General features: G+C 44.1%; 1 protein-coding gene across 4 annotated transcripts in view; it reads left to right on the top strand.

Moving 5' to 3' along the window:
• adam22 (ADAM metallopeptidase domain 22) overlaps positions 1-25,151 on the top strand; it is a 337,659-nt gene that overhangs the window by 115,872 nt on the left and 196,636 nt on the right. For all 4 annotated transcript variants that reach the window (XM_059972204.1, XM_059972203.1, XM_059972205.1 and 1 more), the window contains exon 5: positions 3,454-3,536. In XM_059972204.1, the coding sequence (XP_059828187.1) occupies positions 3,454-3,536 (83 nt within the window). The remainder of the gene's footprint in view (positions 1-3,453; positions 3,537-25,151) is intronic.

The raw sequence follows: 25,151 nt of genomic DNA, 5'->3' as shown, positions 1-25,151 counted from the left end.
TTGGCAACAAAGCCATCTATTCCATCATCTAAATCTTTTATATATAGCGTAAAAAGAAGTGGTCCCAACACTAACCCCTGTGGAATGGCACTAGTCACTGGCAACCGAACAGAGAAGAATCCTTTTATTCCCACTCTCTGCCTCCTATCAATCTGCAGTGCTGTAACCATGCCAGTAACTTTCCTGTAATACCACGGACTCTTAACCTGGTAAGCAGCCTCATGTATGGCGCCTTGTCAAAGACTTCCTGTAAGTCCAAATACACAACATCCATGGCAGCCCCTTTATCTATCCTATGTGTAATCTCCTCAAAGAATTCCCAACAGGTTCATCAGGCAAGATTTTCCCTGAAGGAAACCATGTTGACCTTGTCCTATCTTGTCCTATGTCACCAAGTACTTCATAACTTCATCCTTCACAATTGACTCCAACATCTACCCAAGCACTGAGGTCAGGCTAACTGGTCTATAATTTCCTTTCTTCAGAGTAGAGTGACATTCACAATTCTCCAGTCCTCTGGCATCATGCCAGAGTCCAATGATTTCTGAAATATCATTACTATCACCGCCACAATCTCTAATGCTACTTGTTACAGAACGCTAGGATGAAGTTCATCTTGTCCAGGTGGCTTTTATACCCTTAGGTCTTTCAGCTTCTTCAGCACCTTCTCTGTTATAATAGTAACTGCACTCACTTCTATCTCTTCACTTGCACCTTGCATCATCTGGCATACTGCTCATGTCTTTCACAGTGAAGACTGATGCACAATCAGATGTAGAACTACTGCTGCAGGGATTGCATGCCCATTCCTTTCTATAAGGTGAAACCTGACAGCATAAGTGACAGTAATGCTTCACTCCCGCATGAGCTGTACTCCTTTTATGAATGCTTTGAAAGGTAGAATACCACTATACCTGTGTGAATCCCCACAATATCTGGTGACCTCCAACTCAGAGGCTGATTCAGAACATCCTGCAAGATGGTGAACTCTTGTAAGGCATCAAGTCCCGATAGTGTACTGGCAAGACGCTGAAAACCTGTGCCAACCAGTGGGCTGATATGTTCAGGGACATCTTTAACCTCTCACTACTGCACTCCAGATATTGGAATCTGGAACAACACACAAAATGCTGGAGGAATTCAGTGGCTCAGAGAGCACCTATAGAGGGAAATGGACAATGATGAGGACAAGATAACAGCACCTCATATTCTGCATGGGTAACCTACAGCCTGGCACCATGAATATTGAATGCTCCAACTTCCAGTGAATGCTCTAATTCTTTTCTTTCTCCCCGTAATCTACCTGGCCCCCATCACCATGTCTCTTTTCCTTTCCCCCTATCTTCTTTATCTGTCCATCGTCTATACACTCCTCCTCTCACTGGCTCCCCTCCCCTACTATTCCCCGCAAAGATGTAACTGGCCCTACTGAATTGCTCCAGCATTTTGTGAGCAGCTTCTGCAGTTTGCCTGATTGAAATCCTCCTCTGAATCCTTTGAAGTAGAACTTGTGTGCAACCATGTTTTTATGCTGGTTACATCTATTCCCTGATTGCAGACCACTCATTCCAAGATGCCAATCGTGTCTTCAATTTCAGGGCATCTTATGTCATGAGTATGACTTCAAGTGTAGGCTACTTTTGTTCACTGCTTACTTGTCCAGCTATTGCTTCCCAGGCATGTAGAAGTTCTTAACTATCTTCAAAGGGGTAGTCTCAAAGTTGTGCTTATGGTGAAGCTAAATGGGTCTATGTAAGAAATGGGTGTTTGCCATTTACAAGATATAAGTCGGAAGAGATTCTGGAATTAAGGTGAAAGGGAATGGGGCGAGATATGAGCATTTTATCCACCACCTCTGCACTGCTGCTCATCAGAGACACTGAGGGTTGCTGTTCCTGACAGCAGTTACATGTCAGCCTCTATTGCAAGAGAATGTCAGGAGTTAGAATTTGATGATGTGTTCACTGACTTTGGCAATAGAGGTAAGATCCTGAAAAGCATGAAACCCTGTCTGGGGCTTGACTCAATGAGCTTATTTGCTATCTTCTCCAATGATAGTTTGACTTGTGTACTACTTCTGGGGTGTACACCTCTTTCTAGCTGGTCCATCTTCTCAGGCCTCCAGACCAGCAATGGAAAAATCAAAGTGTTTGCTCTCCCCTACTGGCCTATCACATCTTCTTGTCAGCTGCAAAGACTTATAAAGACTGCAAAACCACAGATTGGAACCATGAAGCACTTTCACTTTGAGGGAGGTCCTGGCCTTATTAACTGGAATCTAACTTGAACTCTTGCTAGCCATGTACCAATTGGGGACAATGACTATGCAATAAATCCATCAATAGTATGATGAGATCTTAACAAGAATTTTATGTGTGGCTTGCACAATTTGACAGCATATTTGATTTATGCATTGTAATTCTGATGCACCATTAATAACTCTCGGAGACGGGAGGTGAACGATAGGCTTTTATTAGCAGCAAAATGGAGTACGGCATCTTGGAGACTGAGGGAGGAGCAGTGCCTCCAATCGCCTTTATACCACAGGAGCAGTCAGCAGAGGGGCGTGTCCAGACAGGTATACATAGTTTACCACAGATTCACATTCATCCTTCTGATACTGTGGTTACTTGTCAAAAGAGTTTAAGTTGGTTGAGAAAATGTGCACTTTCTAGATATTAGGATTCTGTCCTCAACATAGCATTGAGCTGGATGCTCTCAGCAAACTAATTTTTCATAGCTGGTCTTTAAATTTTCTACTTATGCAATGGCAATATTTTATACATACACACAGATGAGGGGAACACGGATGGTTTTCATTTCCCTTATTCATTAGCTTTGTCTTTTATTAGTATTGCACTTCATAGGATAAGCTGGATCCCTCCTGAAATTTCACATTTTCCCAAATCAAACAATCTTGTAACTCTGAAGTTCAGAAAGATGCTCTTTTTCCCAAGGTGAAGATGTAACAGGCAAGGTGAGAGAGGGAAAGCTTAAAGAAGATGTGTGTGTTAGGATTTTCTATTGCGCATAGAGTATTGTGTGGTGGTCGAAGTCTACACAATAGTGATATTTAAGAGGCACTTGGATGGGCATATGAACATGTAGGAAAGGGTATAGATCATGTATTGCAGATTGGTTTGGTTTAGTCACGGTTGGCACAGAGTGGGTCTGTTCTTATGCTGTGTGGTTCCATGTTGTCTAAGCAATTGCTAAGATGGAGTTACTAATTACCTGTTTCTTATGCTTTCAGGAAGGTTGTTCTTATACACTGGAAAAATAGTGAGATTTATACTAGTGAATCTGTTATTGGATTAATCTGGAAAATACCATAAAATATATAAATACCTTTTCAGCTGTTCTATGATACTGCTTTTTTTAGTTTCGTTTACAGTGAAATCTTCAAATCTGCAGAGCGCAATGCATTGTGACACTGATTCATTTTAATTACAGGGAGGAGAACACTGTTATTACCATGGCAAAATTCAAGGAAATGCTCAAAGCTCTGTGGCCCTTTCAACATGTTATGGACTACAGTAAGTTGCATGGACATTTAGATTTTTTTAAAAAAGATTAATGTTATTAAATTTACTTGATCTATTCTCTGGAATACATGGAAATTTCAGAATCATGGTGATGCAGGTGTTAGGGAGATTGGTGGTTAGGGAGCAGAGGTCTGTTTGAGAAATATGTGTTTAAGCTTTCCACTATGGTAGGAGCTGTTAAGATTTTTGATTACTGCTGTGTGATGAAGCAGGCAGCTGTTGGGGGATATTTGTTCTTATTCTAACTGCTATAATCTTGCTGGGATCCGATATTTCATTAACAACTGCTGTATAAGTTTATGCAGACAGAGGGAAACAAGTTGGCGTTTCTGTGGATAGCAGAAAGAAGATAATTGGCACTGTCAAAAGGAACAATTACTTGAGCCTTGTACTCTCTACACTAGAACATCTGAATACACTTGTGAGAGTATTTTCCAGGATTTCTTCTGATTGTCCATCAACCTGCTGTATATGTTCCAAAAACATAGAAGCACCCTTCTGGAATTACCTTTATTACGTAGTTTCCAAGACCACTGGAGGTTTCTTGGCATGCCTTCTTTACTTTTAAATAGCAAGGCTAAGCTAGTCATCTTCCTTTACACAGAGATGTTATTGCAAATTGAGCAAGCTTCTGAAAATGCCAATGTGCATAAATGTCACAGGTTCTTTACAATACAATTTTAAATTTGGTTTACTTTCACATTAGAGAATAGATTTAGAATTGAATTTATAAATGTTCTTACATTGATCTTGTGTCCATTTGGAACATTCATGGATCTATAAACATCAGGCAAAGGGTAAAGGGAATTCTGGATTGGGTGTTGTGTAATGAACTAAATTTGATGAAGGAGCTGAAGATAAAGGAAACCACAGGAGACGTGATCATAATGTTATAATATTCACCCTACAGTTTAACAAGGAGAAGCTAAAGTCAAATGTATCAAAGAAATTACAGATGCATGAGAAAGGAGCAAAACAAAATTGATTGAAAGGGAACACTAGCAGTGATGATGGTAGGACAGTAATAGCTGGAATTTCTGGGAACAATTTTGAAGGCACAGTATAAATGTATCCCACAGATGAAGAAGTATTCTAAAGAGGAAGCTGCAGTCATTGCTGATAAAGGAAGTCAAAGACAGCATAAAAGCAAAAGAAAGGGCACCTAATATAGAACAAACTAGTGGGAAGTTAGAGGATTGGGAAGATTTTAAAACTTTAAAAAAACCATAAGGTGTGAAAAGATGAAATATGAAGGCAAGCTAGCCAATAATTTAAAGAAGGGTATCAAAAGTTTTTTCAGATATAAGAGGCAAGAGAGTCTGCTGGAAAATGACACTGAAGAAGTACTATTGGGGAACAAAGACATGGCAGATGAACTTAGTAAGTATTTTGTGTCAGTCTTCACTGTGAAAGATATTAGCAGTATGCCAGAATTTTGAGTATGTCAGGGAACTGAAGTGAGTGTGGTTGCTATTACTAAGAGGAAGCTCCATTCTTTAAGAAGAGAAGGAGGCAGAAGAAAGGAAATAATAGGCCAGTTAGCCTGACTTCAGTGATTGGGAAGGTTTGGAGTCCATTGTTAAGGATGACGTTTCAGGGTACTTGGGGACACATGATGACAATAGGACAACTGCGCAAGCACGTGGACGTCAGCGAGTTAGACCAGTGCAAAGAGTTTAAAAGGAGACAGTTTTTTTCTTCGGCAGTTTGATCAAGGGATGACTGCTCAAGCGCAGGGATGTCAGCGAGTTGGAGCGGAGCAAAAAGTTGTAAAGGAAACAGCTTTACAGAGCGGATGCTAGAGAAGAGGTAGACAGAGTAGGAGGCCTTTGGTTCAATGGGGCTTCGGTGATAATGTGTCAAGGTGAGGTAGGTTACCTGTGAAGAATAGAAAAAAGAAGATTTTCTGTGAGGCCAGTGTTCTGTACTGGGTGTCAGATGTGGAATATCTGGGAGACTCCCAGCCTCCCGGAAGGCCACATCTGCACGAGGTGCATCGAGCTGCAGCTCCTTAGAGACCAGGTTAGGGAACTGGAGCTGCAGCTCGATGACCTTCGTCTGGTCTGGGAAAGTGAGGAGGTGATAGAGAGGAACTATAGGCAAGGAGTCACACCGGGGTCTCAAGACAAATAAGTGGGTAACAGTCAGGAGAGGAAAGGGCTAGAGTAAGAAACTAGAGCATATTCCTGTGGCAGTCCCCATAAACAATAAGTACTCCTGTTTGAGTACTGTTAGGGGAGACGGCCTACCTGGGGGAAGCAACTGTGGCCGTGCCTCTGGCACAGAGTCTGGCCCTGTTGCTCAGAAGGGTAGAAAAAGGAAGGCGGCAGTAATAGGGAACTCTATAGTTAGGGGGTCAGACAGGTGATTCTGTGGACGCAGAAAAGAAACGTGGATGGTAGTTTGCCTCCAAGGTGCCAGAGTCCAGGATATTTCTGATCATGTCCGTGATATCCTGAAGTGGGAAGGTGAACAGCCAGAGGTCGTGGTACATATTGGTACCAATGACATAGGTAGGAAAAGGGAGGAGGTCCTGAAAACAGACTACAGGGAGTTAGGAAGGAAGTTGGGAAGCAGGACCACAAAGGTAGTAATCTCGGGATTACTGCCTGTGACATGTGAGAGTGAGTATAGGAATAGAATGATTGGAGGATAAATGTGTGGCTGAGGGATTGGAGCAGGGGACGGGGATTCAGATTTCTGGATCATTGGGACCTCTTTTGGGGCAGGCATGACCTGTACAAAAAGGACGTGTTGCCCTTGAATCTGAGGGAGGTTTGCTAAGGCTACTGGGGAGAGTTTAAACTAGAATTGCTGGGGGGTTGGAACCGAACTGAAGGGACGGAGGAAGAGGTGGTTGGCTCAGAAATAGAGAAAGCTTGGAGATAGTGTGAGAGGGAGGATAGGCAGGTGATAAAGAAGGGACGTGCTCAGACTGAAGGTTTGAGATTTGTCTATTTTAATGTAATGAGTATTATGAACAAAGCAGATGAGCTTAGAGTATGGATCAGTACTTGGAGCTATGATGTTATGGCCATTATAGAGACTTGGATGACTCAGGGGCAGGAATGGTTACTTAGAGTGCCAGGCTTTAGATGTTTCAGAAAGGACAGGGAGGGAAGTAAAAGAGGTGGGGGCGTGGCACTGTTGATCAAAGATAGTGTCATGGCTGTAGAAAAGATGGAATTCATGAATGGGTTGTCTACGGAGTCTCTGTGGGTGTAAGTTAGAAACAGGAAGGGGTCAATAACTCTACTGTTTTTTTTATATAGATTACCCAATAGCAACAGGGACATCGAGGAGCAGTTAGGGAGACTGATCTGTGCACTTATACAGTCTAATGTCTCTCTTAAGGCTTCATTTTGAACTATAACCTTCATATTATCTTGTCTGTATTGATTGTATCAATAAGCATTTCTGGCAATATTTGTTTATTACATGCCTGTCCATTAAAGGTATCCTCCTATAGGAGTCCATGTAGGTGGAAGTTAAGAATAGGAAGGGGTCAGTAACTACTGGGTGTTTTTTATAGACCACCCAATTGTAACAGGGACATTGAGAAGCAGATAGGGAGACAGATTCTGGAAAGGTGTAATAATAACATGGTTGTCATGGTAGGACATTTTAACTTCCCAAATATTGATTGGCATCTCCCCACAGCAAGGGATTCAGATGGGGTGGAGTTTGTTAGGTGTGTTCAGGAAGGTGTCTTGACACAATATGTAGATAAGCCTGCAAGGGGAGAGGCTATACATGATCTGGTATTGGCAAATAAACCTGGTCAGATGTCAGGTCTCTCAGTGGGAGAGCATTTTGGAGATAGTGATCACAATTCTATCACCTTTACCATAGCATTGGAGAGGGATAGGAACAGACAAGTTAGGGAAATATTTAATTGGAGAAAGGGGAAATACGGAGCTACCGGGCAGGAACTTAGAAACGTAAATTGGGAGCAGATGTTCTCAGGGAAATGTGGCAAATATTCAGGGGGTATTTGCGTGGGGTTCTGCATAGGTACGTTGACAAGGTGCTGCACATGAGGCTACTTAAGAATATAAGAGAACATGATATTACAGGAATGCATGGTTAGAAGATAGGCTAACTGGCAGGAGACAAAAAGAGGGAATAAAGAGGATCAGAAATTATGGACTGCTGGTGACTAGTGGTGTTCCGCATGGGTTGATATTGTGACCACTTTACATTGTATATTGTTTGTCAGGTTGAGTCAATGGTTAGAAAGACAAATGCAATGTTAGCATTAATTTCAAGAACACTAGAATATAAAAGCAAAATTGTAATGCTGAGGCATTATAATGCATTGATCAGAACATATTTGGAGAATTGTGAGCAGTTTTGGGTCCCTTATCTAAGAAAAGACGTTCTGGATTTGTTGAGGGCCCAGAGGAGGTTCACAAGAATGCTTCCGGAAATGAAAGGGTTATGGTATGAGGAGTGCTGGATGACTTTGGGCTTGTACTTATTGGAGGTCAGAAGAATGAGGGGGGATGTCATTGAAACCTGTCAAGTATTGATAGGCCTAGATAGAGTGGATGTGGAGATGATGTTTTCTATGATGGAGGGAGTGTAGGACTGGAGGGCACAACCTCAGAATAGATGGAGGTCCACTTAGAACAGAGATGAGGAGGGATTTCTTTAGCCAGAGTGTGGTGAAGATGTGGAATTCACTGCCACAGGTGGCTGTGGAGGCCAAGTCATTGGGTATACTTCAAAGGTTCAAAGGTCCAATTTAATGTCAGAGAAGTTATACAATATACATCCTGAAATGCTTTTTCTTCGCAAGCATTCATGAAAACATAGATGAGCCCCAAAGAATGAACAACAGATAAATGTAAGAACCCCTATGTACCCCCCCACCCCGTTCCCCTCCCTCCCGTACATAAGTGGCAGCAAGTAACAATCCCCTCTCCCTCCACCGGCAAAGATACGCAAGCTTCAGCAATCTCACCGAGGACTCAGTGTGAACAAAGACACACCAAGAGCCTTGCAGATACCTCAAAGACTTCGCATTTTGTCTGGTATACGACATACCACAGATTCTCTCTCCCCCTAATAAGGGAGAAAAAGATGTCTCTGTTTTTCACCAGCGAGTGGGGAGACGTAACAAACAACTCACTGGTTTATGATGCCAAAAGTCTGTTATGTTGCTTTTTCCAAGCTCTGTGCCCGAAGATTGCAAAGACCTTGGGTCTCTGGGCCCACAGCAGATATCCTGACTCCCCTGATGACAGAAGGGTCACCTGCTGTGACACTGACCCTCGATTCGCCCCCTCCAGAGCCCCGAGACCTTAGGCTTCCAAATTCAAGCTGGGCTCTCAGACAGAAGGTGGGCCGAACAACAGTCAGTTATGGAACCCCGAGAACAGGTCCCATTCCCACAAAGAACCGAAGTCAGTGTGTAACTTCAGGTCAGGGTCTTCGAAAGAACCCTGAAAGGGAAAAATAAAAACATTAAAGATGGAAATACAGCTGTTTCTGAAGATGCAAGCAAAGGAGTCACCGTTTAGCTTAACTTTCCCCCGTTTCCAGAAGTTTAGAGCAGAGCTTAATGGGTTCTTGATCAGTAAGGATGTCAAAGTTTGCAGGGAGAAGGCAGGGGAATGGGGTTGAGAAGGATAATAAATATTCCACAATGGACTAGCAGGAGCAGACCGAATGCCTTAATTCTGCTCCTGTGTTTTATTGTTGTACTGTGGCGACCCACTTTCTGCGCAGGCGAACCAGTTCACAAATAGCCAGTGCGCGGGGAGAGACTTTGGTAATGCACCTCTGCCCGCCTGCTTCACCTGGACGGTTTGGGAGAAAGACTGCCGTCAGCATTGATGAGCGAGATGCTGGCCCTGGCTGACGGACACAAGCCCTGCCTCATGTTCGAGCAAGCGTTCCTAGAGCAACTGCCCAAGGACATACATCTGGTACTGGCCGATGCAGATTTCAGTGACCCCCCGGAAGGTGGCGGTCCGGGCAGACGTGCTGTGGAAAGCCAAGAGGGAGAGCGTGGCATCCGTCGGTCAGATTACCAGGCCACGTGCCCAACAGCGGACCAGACCAGGCCTGGCAGGGGGTGCACACAACACAGAGGCAGGAGTGAGGAGGCCAGTGAACAGTAGTGTTTCTACCACCAGCAGTGGGGCACAAAAGCCTGCTGTTGTCGCCTGCCCTGCAAGGGCCAGGGCCAGCTGCCGCTAATGACTATGGCAGCTCGCCACCAGGACAGCCTCTTGTACGTCTGGGACAAACAGTCGGGACGCCGCTTCTTGGTTGACACCGGAGCGGAAATCAGCGTCTTGCCCCCAACGGGGTATGACACCCGCAACAGGAAGCCAGGACCCACCCTGAGGGCCACAAATGGCAGCACGATACGGACCTACGGCACCTGCACAGTGCAGCTGCAGTTCGGCGCCAGCCGGTTCACGTGGGACTTCACACTGGCCGCCGTGGCCCAACCACTCCTGGGGGCAGACTTCTTGCGAGCTCACAGCCTGCTGGTCGAGTTCCAAGGGAAAAGACTGGTACATGCCGAGACTTTCCAGACGTTCTCCCTGGGTGAAGCCAAGTTGCCGGCCCCACACCTGGACTCCATCACGTTGTCGGACAACGAATTCACGAGAATCCTGGCGGACTTTCCATCGATTCTGGCACCACGGTTCACGGCAGCCATGCCCAGACACAGGGTTCAGCACCACATTCCGACCAAGGGACCACCCCTCCACGCCCGCGCATGAAGGCTCCCCCTGGAAAAGCTCCGCCTGGCGAAGGAGGAGTTCAAGAGGATGGAGGAATTGGGGATCATACAGAGGTCCGACAGCCCATGGGCCTCCCCCCTGCACATGGTGCCCAAAGCAGCTGGGGTTTGGAGACCATGCGGCGACTACCGCAGACTGAACGAGGCTACAACTCCAGACCGCTACCCCATGCCACACATACAGGACTTTGCAGCAAACCTGCATGGGGCAAGAATCTTTTCCAAAGTAGACCTCGTTTGGGGATACCATCAAATCCCGGTGCACCCTGAAGACATCCCCAAAACAGCACTTTTCACCGTTTGGCCTTTTCAAGTTCCTCCGAATGCCGTTTGGCCTGAAGAATGCCGCACGGACGTTCCAGCAGCTAATGGATGTGGTGGGACGCGACCTGGACTTTGCGTTCATCTATTTGGACGACATCCTTATAGCCAGCAGTAGTTGCCAGGAGCATCTGTCCCACCTCCGCCAGCTCTACTCCCACCTGAGTGATTTCGGCCTCATGATCAACCCGGCCAAATGCCAGTTCGGTCTCGATACCATCGACTTCCTGGGCCACAGGATTATCAAAGTCGGGGCAACGCCTCTGCCCGCGAAGGTAGACGCGATCCGCCACTTTGCCCGGCCCAACACGGTCAAAGGCCTACAGGAGTTTGTTGGTATGGTGAACTTCTACCACCGTTTCCTCCCCTCTGCAGCCTGTATCATGTGCCCTTTGTACACCCTGATGTCGGGTAAAGGCAAGGACATTACTTGGGACGAGGAGGCCGCGGCCACTTTCGTTAAAGCCAAGGAAGCCTTGGGAGATGCTGCGATGCTGGTGCACCCCAGAACGGATGTTTCGACCACACTCACGGTGGACGCATCTGACACAGCAGTCGGTGGGGTGCTGGAGCAGCTCATCGAGGGGCGCTGGCAACCCTTGGCGTTCTTCAGCAAGCACTTACGACCACCCGAACTCAAGTACAGTGCTTTCGACCGGGAGCTGTTGGCAATGTATCTGGCAATCCGGCATTTCAGGTACTTCTTAGAAGGCAGGCAGTTCGCCGCGTTCATGGACCACAAACCGTTGACCTTTGCGTTCACAAAGGTGTCCAATCCCTGGTCGGCTTGTCAGCAGCAACATCTGTCCTAAATCTCTGAGTACACGACAGACATCCAGCATGTCTCGGGAAAGGACAGCGTCGTGGCGGACGCACTCTCCAGACCAGCTGTCCAGGCCCTGTCCCTGGGGTGGACTATGCAGCACTGGCAGAGGCGCAGCAGGCAGACGATGAGATGCCCAGCTACAGGACCGCAGTCTCGGGTTTGCAGCTGCAGGACTTTCTCGTAGGCTGAGGTGAGAGGACCCTCCTGTGCGACGTGGCTACCGGCTAACCTCGCCCCATCGTCCCGGCAGCCTGGAGGCGGCAAGATTTCAACTCCATACACGGTTTGGCGCACCCATCTATCAAGACAACAGTCCAGCTGGTCTCAAGCAAGTTCGCGTGGCACGGACTTTGCAAGCATGTCAGTGAATGGGCCAGAACATGTGCACAGTGCCAAACAGCCAAGGTGCAGCGGCACACTAAAGCCCCGCCGCAGCATTCATGTGGATATCATGAGCCCCCTATCAGTTTCCCGAGGAGCGCGGTGCCTCCTAACTATGGTGGACTGGTTCACAAGGTGGCCAGAGGCGGTCCCGCTCACCGACACATCTGCCGATTCCTGCGCCCGAGCACTGATTGCAACCTGGGTAGCACGCTTCGGGGTACCGGCCCACATTACCTCCGACAGAGGCACCCAGTTCACCTCCAGCCTGTGGTCGGCTGTGGCCAGCCTATTGGGAACGCAGCTACACCACACTACTGCCTACTACCCCCAGTCAAACGGACTAGTGGAACGCTTCCACTGTCATTTGAAGTCGGCTCTCATGGCCCGCCTGAGAGGACCTCTGGATGGACGAGCTTCCCTGGGTCCTGCTTGGAATTCGCATAGCCCCCAAAGAGGATCTGTGCGCCTTGTCGGCCGAGTTGGTGTACAGCGCACCCCTGGCCGTCCCAGAGAGTTCATACCAGCCTCAAAGGGGCAAGAGGAAGAACCTGCAGCAGTCCTGGACAGACTACGCGAAAGGCTCGGCAACCTGGCCCCCGTACCGACTTCACAGCACGGACGGACACCAACCCATGTACCCAAAGACCAGCAGGACTGTAAGTTTGTGTTTGTATGAAGGGATGGACACCAGGCACCGCTACAGCGGCCGTACGAGGGGTCGTTCAAGGTGATCAACAGCAACGGGTCCACGTACGTTCTGGACATAGGGGGGAGAGAGGAGGTTTTCATGGTGGACCGATTCAAACCAGCCCATGTGGACTTGGCGCAGCCGGTTGAGGTTCAAGCACCGTGGGGCAGAGGCAGACCTCCCAAACAGAGGCTGATCCAGACTCTGGACATTGGGGGGGGGTGTGTATCGCCAGTTTTGGGGTGGGGGTTTATGTGGCGACCCACTTTCTGCGCAGGCGATCCGGCTCACTAATAGCCAGCTTGCGGGGGGAGACTTTGGTAATGCACCTCTGACGTCATTTCCGCCCGGAGAGGGCGGGCGCTAGGGAATAAATGCCAGCGCCGCAAAGTTTGAAAAAACTAGTCTCGAAACGGCTTACCGACTGTGTGTCGTCTCTAGCTCTGTATGTGGTACATCGCTACAGTACGTCCCTAGTTGCTGTACGGTATAAAACTTATCAATTTTCTTCCTATATGGATTATAAATCAGAGATAATAAAGTTCAATATAATGAATATGTGAGAGTTATGGTAGAGTTGTGCAGAATTGAAACAGGCCATTTGGTCCAACATGTTTATGCTGCCCATCATGCCTATAAATACTAATCCCACTTCCTACATTGATTCCATATCTCTCTATGCCCCACTCATTCAAGTACCTGTCAAGATGGCTTAAATATTTTAACCGTTTCTCCCTCTATTATCACCCTTGGCAACTGATTCTAGATAACAAGTACTTTGTGAGGAAAAATTTCTCCTTCAGACCATCTTTAACCCTCCTCCCTCTGACCTTAAATATATGCCTCTTGATTTAGAGACCCATGCCAAAGGAAACAGACCCTGACTATTGATCTTTATCTGTATATGTCTCTATTGTGTTACCCCTCTGTCTCCTTTGTTCCAGGAACGAAAGGCTATGCAGTTTGTCTTTATAATCAAACCCTTCAAATCAGGCAACATCCTTGTAAGCCTTTCTGCACCTTAATCAGGCTTTTCCTGTAACTTTGTGACCACAGTAGTCCAAGTGCCGCCTCATCAACGTGTTTCTTTTAAAACAGTAACAGGACGTCCCAACTCTTGCACTCAGTCCATCTGCCAGTGAAGGCAACATACCATATGCCCTTCTGTGTGTCTCTTCCCATTTCCAGGAAGTGAGTACTTATATGTCACAACTTTTTTTTGGTTCAATATTTTAGGCCTTTGCATACTACAAACTGAACAATCAGTATTGTTCTGTTTTGATAGAAGGGAATATATTTTTTTTCTTAAGGAAAATCACTGCCGGTGCTGGAAATTTGAAATAAATATTGAATATGCTGGTCATATACATCAGACCAGGCAGTATCTGTGGAGTAGGAACAAAGAGTTAATGTTTTATGTATCTTCTGGATTTTATTTGTAAAATTGAGTGGGTACTGGTGAATCCTTGAATATTTTTATTGCACAGCAATAGAGCTGTTCTTGCAAGCGCCAAATTTTAAGGGCCCAGATAGTATCTCTATTCCTGTCCTTGAGTTCTGTGCAGATCAGCTAGCAATGTTGTTTGCAGACATTTTTAACTTCTCCCTATTTCAGACTGAGGTTCCCACCAGCTTCAGGAAGACCACCATCATTCTGGTGCTTAAGACAAGGTAATATACCTTAATGACTTCCACCAGGTGACATTGACATCTGGCATCATGAAGTGCTTTGAGTAGCTGCTCATGATGCACATCAACTCCACCTGCTCAGGCTACCTCAACCCATTGGAATTTGCTTAGTGCCGATACAGGTCTACGGCAGATGCCATCTCCTCTGCCCTATACTCATTTCTGAAGCATCTGGATAGTAAAAACACTTATGCTAGACTACTGGTGATTGACTACACCTCCATCTTCAATACTGTAATTCAAAGTAGACTTATAAAAGTAAATGCCTAACTCCTAAACCTGGGATTCAACAACTACCTTTGCAACTGGATCCTTAACTTCCTGACCAACAGACTACTATTGGGAAAGATAAGCAGTAACAATACCTCCGCCACGATTATTCTCAACACTGCCCGCCCACAGGGTTGTGTCTTCAACTTGCTATACACTCATGACTGAGTGGTCAGATTCTGCTCTGACTCCACAGGCAAGTTTGCAGATGATACCATGATAGTGGGCTGTAGTTCAAATAACCATGAGTCAGAATACAGGAAGAAGCTGGATAACCTAGTGACCAGGTGTCGTGATGACAGCCTTTCTCTCAATGTCAGCAAAACAGAAGAACTGGTCTTTAACTTCAGGAACAGGGTGGTGCTCATGCTTCTGTCTACATCAACAGTGCAGAGATTGAGGAAATTGAAAGTTAAGTTCCTAGGAGTGAACCTGTCCTGCTCCAACCACATTGTCGCCACAGCCACTACTTCATTACTACTTCACTACTACTGCTACTTCATTGGGAGGCTAAAGCAATTTGGTATGCTGCCTTTCACCCTCACTGATTTTTACCAATGCGCCATAGAAAACATCCTATCAGATGCGTTATGGCTTGGTACAACAGCTGCTCTTCTGTGACTGCAAGGAACTGAATATACAGTTGAGTACATCACAGAAGCCAGCCTCCTGGCATCAAAGATCCCACCCATCCTGGAAAGTCCCTCTTCTGCCCCGGAGCAGAAGATGCAAAAGCATGAACCACTAGGCTGAAAGACAGCTTATAAGACTATTGAATGTTTCCATCATATATTAAGATGGCTCAACCTCACAATCTACTTCACTGTGACCTTGCACCTGACTGTGTACTGTTACGAATGTGCCACAACTCTGAGGGGCCGAAGGGTACAAAGTTGTCCCTCCTTTTTGAGAATCGCAAGATTGCTATTAATTCGGGTCTGGGACCCAGGAAATGAGAGAGAATCCACAAGGTTTGGAATGTGTCCTGGCCTCAGCGAAACAAAGCCACTGATAACGGCTATTGTCTCTTGGAGATGGAATTGTGTATTGAGTACTGTACTATTCATTGAAGCCCCTCAGGCGACGACCAGAGTGGGCTGGTTGAGGGATTGCATCATCCCAACCTGATTGACATCAGAGACCCCGTGAGTAAGGATAAAAGAGGGTCTGGGGAACAACCCCTTCAGACGCACCAGGAGAAACGCTAGAGATCCCGTGACAGCGTTTAATAGCGACAGCCGGTGGGGAGCTCGTGTGCGTCCTTCCCTTGCCTGGGATTGACGGCCTCGCCATGGAAGAACGGCTTTAGCTAAAGGAGAGGCCGCAAGTGAACGGCCACACCAACGAGACTCTGATGGATCGAAATCATAAAAGGAAAGCCGGCAAGTTTCTCAAAATCTCTCTCTCTCTCCAACCATTGCCACACAGCGGTCCCCAACGGCTGCAGCCTGCATGAACTGAGTGACTTTTATATTTCCATCGGACAATATATTATCCCCTAGACAACGATAGAGCTTATTTCTTATTGATTATTATTATACCCGCACTTTTAGACTTAGTATTGACGACGTATATTATCTGTATATTTGCATTGATAGTATTTTTGTGTATTTTTACTAATAAATACTGTTAAAAATAGTATCATCAGACTTCAACGGACCTCTCTATCTTTGCTGGTAAGTGACCCAGTTACGGGGTTCGTAACAGTACCTGCACTGCACTTATTCTGTACTACCTCAATGTACTGTCATAATGAACTGATCTGAATGGTCAGCATGCAAATCAAGTTATTTTAGTGGCGTTTATTACAAAGGGAATTGAGTACAAGAGCAAGGAAATCCTCTTGCATTTGTACTGGGCCCTGGTGAGACCACACCTGGAGTATTGTGTACAGTTTTGGTCTCCAGGGTTAAGGAAGGACATCCTGGCTGAAGAGGAAGTGCAGCGTAGATTCACAAGGTTAATTCCTGGGATGTCAGGACTGTCTTACGCAGAGAGGTTAGAGAGACTGAGTTTGCACACGCTGGAATTAAGGAGATTGAGAGGGGATCTGATTGCAATTTATAAGATTATTAAGGGATTGGACAAGATAGAGGCAGGAAATATGTTCCAGATGCTGGGAGAGTCCAGCACCAGAGGGCATGGTTTGAGAATAAGGGGTAGGTCATTTAGGACAGAGTTAAGGAAAAACTTCTTTGTTGTGGGAGTCTGGAATGCACTGCCTCGGAAGGCAGTGGAGACCAATTCTCTGGATGCTTTCAAGAATTAGCTAGATAGGTATCTTATGGATAGGGGAATCAAGGGATATGGGGACAAGGCAGGAACAGGGTATTGATAGTAGATGATCAGCCATGATCTCAGAATGGCGGTGCAGGCTCGAAGGGCCGAATGGTCTACTTCTGCACCTATTGTCTATCTCGGTACGTGTCAATAATAAACCAACTTGCCAATATACTGGTTTTGAGAGTTCAAAAGTTGGAAATCATTACTGTTGCATAAAATTTACTATTCTTTGGGACATTTGCTCCAAGTACTAAGCCTGTTTCTGGAGAATACAGAATCATTAAAAATTCATGACACTGAAGGAGGCCATTTATCCCATCTGTCTGTGCCACCACCCTCTGGCTAAAGAAATTCCTCTTCATCTCTGTTCTTTTATTCTGAAGTGGTGCTCTCTGGTCCAGGATTCCACCATGATGGGAAACATCCTCTCCACGTCCACTCTCTGGTGGCCTTTCAATGTTTGATGGGTTATCTTGTGCTCAGAGGCTCACTGTTGCTTTACACCATGGCTCTTCAAGTATGTGCCCAGGATTTATTGAGTATTATGATTCCTGAGGTTTAAAGATGATGAGAAATTAAGCGGATTGGACCTCTTGAACTGAGACTGAAAGGTGATTCCATTAATGTGTATACTTGCTTGACAGGGTTCATAGGGAAATGATGTTACCTGTGGCTGGCAAAGCTAGGTGTCGTAGCCTCAGAATAAAAGGTTAATTATTACACAATGGGTGGTCAATCTTTATGAATCTCTATCTTGGAGGATTTTGGTGCAATTTCTACATATATTCAAGGTGGATTTTTTGATGTTAGGAAAGTCAAAGAATGTGGGATTAGTGCAGGGAAGTACAAGTAAAGGATCAGCCATAATCTTACTGAAGGACAGAAAAACACAATGGACCAAATGATCTAATTCTTTCAAGCAGTGAGTTCTATTCTCTAACTTTTCTGGCATTTAAAGCAAATCCTTATTTTCTTTAAATCTATGTTCTCTCGGGAGCTTTTACTCCTTTAACTAAGGGAAATAGATACTACATGTTAACTATATTTAAATCCCTCATAGTTTTATATAGCTTAATTAAATTTCCTCACAGTTTGCTCTGAGGAAAGCAGCTCCTACCTTTCCAATTACTCCTATCAACCAGAAAAGAAAATTCAGTCCTGGAAACATTTTCAAATATCTTGTTGGCACCGTCTACAGTAAAGCCACATCTTTCTTGTCATATGGTGACAGAACCGAAGAACTATTCAAACTGTGCTCTGCCAAGCATTCTGTAAAACTGTAGAATGAACTTTCTAATAAAATAAAAGTTTTTTAAACATCCAAGGTATGGTGCTCTTTTCCATCCTTCATCTATCATATACATCTTCAGGTGGCACCCGTAATTTCATCTTTAATTTCTTTGATGCAAACTTCAAAGGAAACCCCAAATTTCAAAACTTCAATAATTTGAATTGTGAATAAATGTTTTGCTGTAACTAAGAATTTTATTCTAGTACTCCAAGAAATTATGTTGCTTTTGAGCCTCCTGATATAAATTTATGAAGATGGAAGCAGGTTCTTGCTCTTATTCAAGGTAGATGTGAAAAATGCACATGTACACCGAGTCTGCTGGGCACGTGTAGTGATGACAAATGGCATGCAATATAAATTTTGGCCATACTCTTGCGAAATCATGCACAAGACCGATATGTGTTGGAGGGCTTGTACTCCACAGCAAGCTTTACCTAGTGGGGTGACTACTTTGTTGTTAATTAAAGGGGGCATAACTTTACTTTGCTTGCCACCAGTTTTTGTTGCGTTCTCTGTAAAATGTTTCTCTCAGGATCCATACTCCTCCTCCTAACCAGTGTCCTCATGGTCCCTGATTAGCTACCAAGCCACCCTCCCCAACACAAACCACATTCTCTCATCCCATTTTAATGGTTCTTTCGAACCAGTTAACCTTAACATAGACCAAGCTATCCCCATAATTCTCATAAACATGAGACTCTGCAGATGCTGGAAGTCCAGAGTAATACCCACACACAAATTGCTGGAGGAGATTAGCAGGCCAGGAAAGGAACATAAAGCTGACATTTCAGGCTGAGACCATTCATCAGGATCTTTCCTGACCTGACCTGACCTGCTGAGTTCCTGCAGGTCACCCATAGTTCTCACTCTTTCTCCACCTACTTCCAAGCATGGTAGAATTTCACTACCATTGTGTTTTGGTTGAGGGTAGATGATGAAGTGAATTGAAACCCCTGTGTCTCTCAGCAGGATGCCGACTGGACACTCTAAAATTTCAACCCACTACACTGATCCAACGGCAAGCTTTGAAACACTGGGAGAACAAGTTGAGTAGATTACTGTGAGAAAGCTGAATTGATAGCAGTAGATTCAGTAATGAACCCAGGCTACTTCACAGGGCTTGGCACTTGAACCACATATGTTGATTCAGCTCCTTCGCACTCTGGTACAGTGTCTTGTCTAAGGCAGTTCACTAAATGATGTAATCAACAGCTATTGTTTAAACAAAGAGGACTGATTCAGCAGGGCTGTGCATAGGGAGAGCAGGTGCACAACTGGTGGAGTGAGGCATGAAAGCCCAGCAGCAATTTCTTAAAGTGCTGCCATTTATCACCCTCCTAATAGGGTGAGTGAGCTCAATACTTTTTGTACACGTTGTGCCAGGACATTACGAGGATCCCAAATGTAGTGTAAAAATGTGTAAGTGCATTTCATTATTGAATTGAAGCTTGTCTTGTAATTCCAGACTTGATATAACTTTATTATTGTTAGCCTAGCAAGTAAGTGCGTCTTAAGATAGTTAATGAATAGGGATGATTTAATACCATGGAGGATCACTCAGGCAACCCTCACAATATCATTGTGGAAGTCCACGAGATGAAGGTGTGAGGCACAGCTTCAAAGCCTTTGAGCAGTGCTGACTTAGGACATAGTTAATGATCAGAAATGATACGGGTTTTTAAAGGCACCTGCAGACCACTTTTTACAGGAAAATGTTGAAGAAATCAAAGTAAAGTTGATTATATTGTAAGTTTCCATAGAGTAAATCAGAGTGGATGTATCAAAACAGCCAATGTATTTGTGAGGGCTTTGCTGCATTTTACGCTGTCATATCATTTTCATAGAACCAGGCATGGTGCATGGCTGAAACTGTCGTATCACTGTGTGGGCTTTGTCTGTTCATTCTTCTCTCTTGGACTGCTGCTCAGTATTGCAAGTATTTTTATGTCTTTGTAAGCAAATGATCGAAAGAGAATCTGATTATTTTATCACACTGATATATTACCCAAAATGATGACAGCTATACATCCGTCCAACAATACACATGTATAGTATTGATGTAGCACTTCAACTTCTGGCAACTTGATATGAGCAAGCATTAAATCGTGATATAGAATCTTGGATCTTAATGTTGGTATGTGGGACATTTGGCTAGCCTTACCTTTCCTTAAAACAGGATCATCATCTTCTGCATGTTCTGCAGAACTCATGAGATCTGACTGCCATGTCTGCCAGCTACGTGTCAAGTAGTCTTTGGAACAGGGTGACCTTCAGTTGTACACACAGCAAGCCTTTTGCCTTCCATGTTATGCAGCAGAATATCTGCTTCACCAAACTGCCAGGATGGCAGTGCTCTACCACTGTATTTCCTGGCTCTACCTATTTCCTGCCCACTGTTGTGGTCAGTTTGTGTTGTGCACCATTTTGGGCATGTTTCTCTCACCCTGCATTCCCTGTAAAAGGTGAAAGACCGTGCTGCCTGCACAAGGGAAAGGCTGTGTTGAGATGGTTGATGTTCATGTACTCTTGTTTCGTCTAGTGAGGCTTGATGTTGGTAACATATGTTTGGAAACAGACACAGCAGAATTTTAAATAGAATTTAGATTAAATGTCATAAGATCAGTTCATATGAAGGGTCTCTTCAGCTCATTGTGACTACAAACTTTACCCATTGTCATCCATAGCATAAACAAGTCATAAAAGTGTACAGCCTAAACAGGCCATTGTCTAATTTCAGTAGGAACTTTGGAGATGAACAAATCAACTAATTTGACTGCTAAAATCACATCTCATTTTGTTTATTGCCATTTAACAATTATTGGACATGGTGATTGATAAATTAGCTTTTTAAATTTATTACTGGGATATTAGCAATTGCTGATGCCAGTATTATTGTGAATCCTTTGTAAAGCAATAGAGAGAGGGTGCTTAAGAGATTCACCAGGATGTTGCCTGGAGTGGAGGGCTGTAGTACTGAGGAGAGATTGGATAGCTGGGTAGGAGGGAAGGTAGAAGGAGGTTAAAAGGTTGGCACAACATCGTAGACCAAAAGGCCTGTACTGTCCTGTAATGGTCTATGATCTGTGTTAATTCTCATTGAAACACAGAACACTGAGGGGTGACATTATGGACAGGACATAGAAAAGGTGGATAACCAGAATTTCTTTTTTTGCTTGGTCTAGAACTAGAAGATGCAGGTTGAAGGTGAAAGAAATTTAAAGAAGATCTGAGGGGCATTTTTTTTTTGTAAAAGTGAAGAATATCTGGAATGAACTACAGAGCAGGTGGTGGAGGCATATGCATTTGCAGTGTTTAAAAAACATTTGGACAGGTATTCAGATAGGAAAGGAATAGAAGGATGCAGTCTTAATACAGCATATACGTTTAATATATGTGGGCATCATGCTCAGCATGAGTGGGTGGGGGAGGAATTGTTCAAAAGAGGCCATTTTGGTGCCATTTCTCCACCACATAATGAATTTGGTACTACCACTTGGGCATGAATACGGCTAGTTATTGGAATTGGCTGTGCATAAATTAGCCGCCACAGTTCCTACATTACAAAGTGACTACATTCAAATGTAAAGCTTCGTTATTGATTGTATGGTACTGTATATTGGACGCAGAAAACACAATTTAGCTGCAAGTTCTTCTTTGTTTCGAATTTCCTTAACACTGATTGAGCAATAAGTTCTCACAGCTGCCAGGTTACACTCAATTACTTTGAAACTCCTCCTCCAATGTAGTTCATAAAAGAGATCCTCTTGTTGACTATTCTGTCATTAATTGGTACTCCGTTTAGGATTACACTGCAAGGCAGTACTTGACTACAGTGTTTTTGAACCAGGGAAAAATGACTAAAACATACACAAAGAAGCAAAGGAAAAAGAATTGTTTGAAATTGCTAGCTGAGTGATTGACCAGTGATGAGATCTGTGCTCAACAGTTACTCTGATGACTGAGAAATGCTTCATTCTCCATAGGAGGAAGACACAGGCATGACATTACCATGTGATCTCTTCTTCAAAATGGAAAAGGCACAATGTGACCCATTTCCCCAATAGGGCAAACCACGGCCAAATTCATTCCCAAAGTCTCTTCCCGTTCATCTGTTACTGCTGGTCTGATAAGTTTGTGAGTTAATTTTGGAGAACTTACAATGTATTTTGTATGTGCCTGTCAGAATAAAAGGCAAGAATGACAGGTTTAGGGAACCTTGGTTTTCAAGAGATACTGAGGCTTTGGTTAAGAAATAAAGAGGAGGTGCATAGCAGGTATAGGCAGGTAGGTACTTCAGGACTATAAGAAATGCAAGAGAACACAAGAAAGAAATCAGCAGGGCTAAAAGAAGGCATGAGGTTGCCCGAGCAGGCAAGATGAAGGAGAATCCAAAGGGCTTCTATAGATAAGTTAAGAGCCAAAGGATTGAAAGGGTCAAAATTGGTCCTCTGGAAGATCAGAATGGTAATCAATGCATGGAGAGATCTTAAGTGGATTTTTAAAATCTGTATTTAATTGGGAGACAGACGCAGTCTAGGGAACTGAGGCAAAGCAGCAACAACAGGTTCATGGATCCTGTGTGGATCACAGAGGAGGAAGGGTTGGCTCTCAAGGCAAATCAGAGTGGGCTGAGCCCCAGGGCCTGACAAGGTGTTCCCTCGGACCCAATGCAAGGCAATTGCTGAAATAGCCCTAGCAGGGATATTGGAATCCTCCTTAATGACAGGTGAGATACCAGAGGATTGGATAGTAATGCTATTTAAAAAAGGCTCAAAGAATAAGCCAGGAAATTATAGGCTGCTGAGCCTGACATCGGCAGTGGGAAAGTGATTGAAGGTATTTCTAAGAGACCGGATACATAAGTATTTTATTTGGATCAATGGGAATTGATTAGGGATAATCAGCATGGCTTCATGTGTGGTAGGTCATGTCTAGCCAATATTATGGAGTTTTTTTTTTGAGGATGTTACCAGGAAAGTTGATGAAGGCAAGGCAGTGGATGTTGTCTACATGGACTTCAACAAGGCGCATGACAAGGTCCAACATGCAAGGTTGGTCAAGAAGGTTCATTCACTTGGTATTCAAGATGAGGTAGTAAATTGGATTTGACATTGGCTTTGCAGGAGAACCCAGAGAGTGGTAGTCGATGATTGATTCTTTGATTGGAGGCCTGTGACCTGTGACCTGTGACTGCCACAGGGATTGGTGTTTGGTCTGTTGTTTGTCTTCTATATCAGTGATCTGGATGATAATGTGATAATGTGGTTAACTGGATCAGAAAATTTATGGATGACACCAAGATTGGGATTGCAGTGGACAGTAAGGAAGTCTATCAAAGCTTGCAGCAGGATCCAGACCAGCTGGAAAAATGGGCTGAAAAATGGCAGATGGAATTTAATGCAGGCAACTGTGAAGTGTTACACTTTGGGAGGACTACCCAGGGTAGGTCTTACACAGTGAATGGTAGGGCACTGAAGTGTGCTGTAGAACAAAGGGATCTGGTAACACAGGTCCATAATTCATTGAAAATGGTGCTACAGATAGATCGGGTCATAAAGAAAGCTTTTGGCACATTGGCCTTCATAAATCAAAATACTGCGTACAAGAGTTGGGATGTTACATTGAAGTTGTATAAGTTGCTAGTGAGGCCTAATTTGGAGTATTGTGTGCATTTGTGTCAGCTACCTATAGAAAACATGTTAATATGATTACAAGGATGTTTGTGGGGCTGAAGGACCTGAGTTATAGGGAAAGATTAAATAGGTTAGAACTTTATTCCTTAAAATATAGAAGATTGAGAGGAGATTTGATAGAGGTGTACAAAATGATGAGGGGTACAGAGAAGGTAAATGCAGACAGGCTTTTTCGTTTGACGTTGAGTGAGATTACAATTAGAGGTCATGGGTTAAGGGTGAAAGGTGAAATAATTAACGGTACATAAGGTCAAACATCTTCACTCAAAGGGAGGTGAGTGTAAGGAATGAGCTGCCACTGCAAGTGGATGTGATTTCAATTTCAACAAGAGAAGTTTGGATCTGTACAGTATAGTACATGGATGGGAAGGGTATGGAGGCCTATGGTTCTGGGGTTGGTCAATGAGATTAGACAGTTTAAGTGGTTCGGCACAGACTAGGATCTATGACTCTAGAAGCTTTTATTGTATGTTCACCTTTTCATAAATAACTGCAATACTTTATTTTTTCCCTTAAGGAATTCCATTATTTCATTCATAGGAAGAAAAATAATAGGAACGCATCTGCATTATACGATGGTATTAAAATCTCTATTAGGTCATTTGGTTAACACACTTGTGTCTTTGGAATGCACTTAAGAGAGGTACCAGTGTCCAGCTTGAAGACTTCATCTTTAGGAACCATGTCATAGCACTTTGTCTTCCTACATTATGGGGTACCTGCTCTGCCTCATTAGTAGGATCCCATTGTCCTTTGTGCCTTAGACTCTGGGGTAGATTCTCCAAAGTAAATTCAATTTGTATCTTGTGCCTGATAAGTGGAAATTGATTAGGAGCTCACAGGAAATGCGTGGCACTGGTATTACTGCCATTCTTTAACTTGGTTCACTTTTTTGAAGTGTTACATTCAATATTTTTAAGGGTGCTATTAATTGTGAGTATAAAGGACAATTATTCCCTCTATAATGAACAAACTCAGGAAACTTGTTAGGCAATGTCCTGGAATGAAATGTGAGATTGAGCTGATAGTACGTAAAACAGTACAGTATAAGTATTTCGGTTCTCAATATTGTGCCAACCTTTTAACCCACTCCAAGATCAATCTAACATTTCCTTCCAAATAGCCCTCCATTTTAGTTTCTCTTGAAATCACAAGGAGAATCTGTGAACTTTTATTTGCTTTAGAAGATTGCAGGTTTCTGGCATTATCCCCACTGGGGCAAGTGTTTGGGAATCAGCAAGGCGGGGGAGGCAGATGCTCTTATTCATATTGCACACTGCTGTCAAACAGCTGAAATATTTACTGTGACTTCTTAACTAAGATAGTAAGTTAATGTATTATGTGAGTCACTAAGTACTTAATAAGTCAGTGCTAATGATACTGATTGTATCTCATTTA

The sequence above is a fragment of the Hypanus sabinus genome, chromosome 6 (genome assembly GCF_030144855.1).
Source record: "Hypanus sabinus isolate sHypSab1 chromosome 6, sHypSab1.hap1, whole genome shotgun sequence".
NCBI classification, from domain to species: Eukaryota; Metazoa; Chordata; class Chondrichthyes; order Myliobatiformes; family Dasyatidae; genus Hypanus; species Hypanus sabinus.
This window is presented reverse-complemented; position numbering and strand designations above follow the sequence as displayed.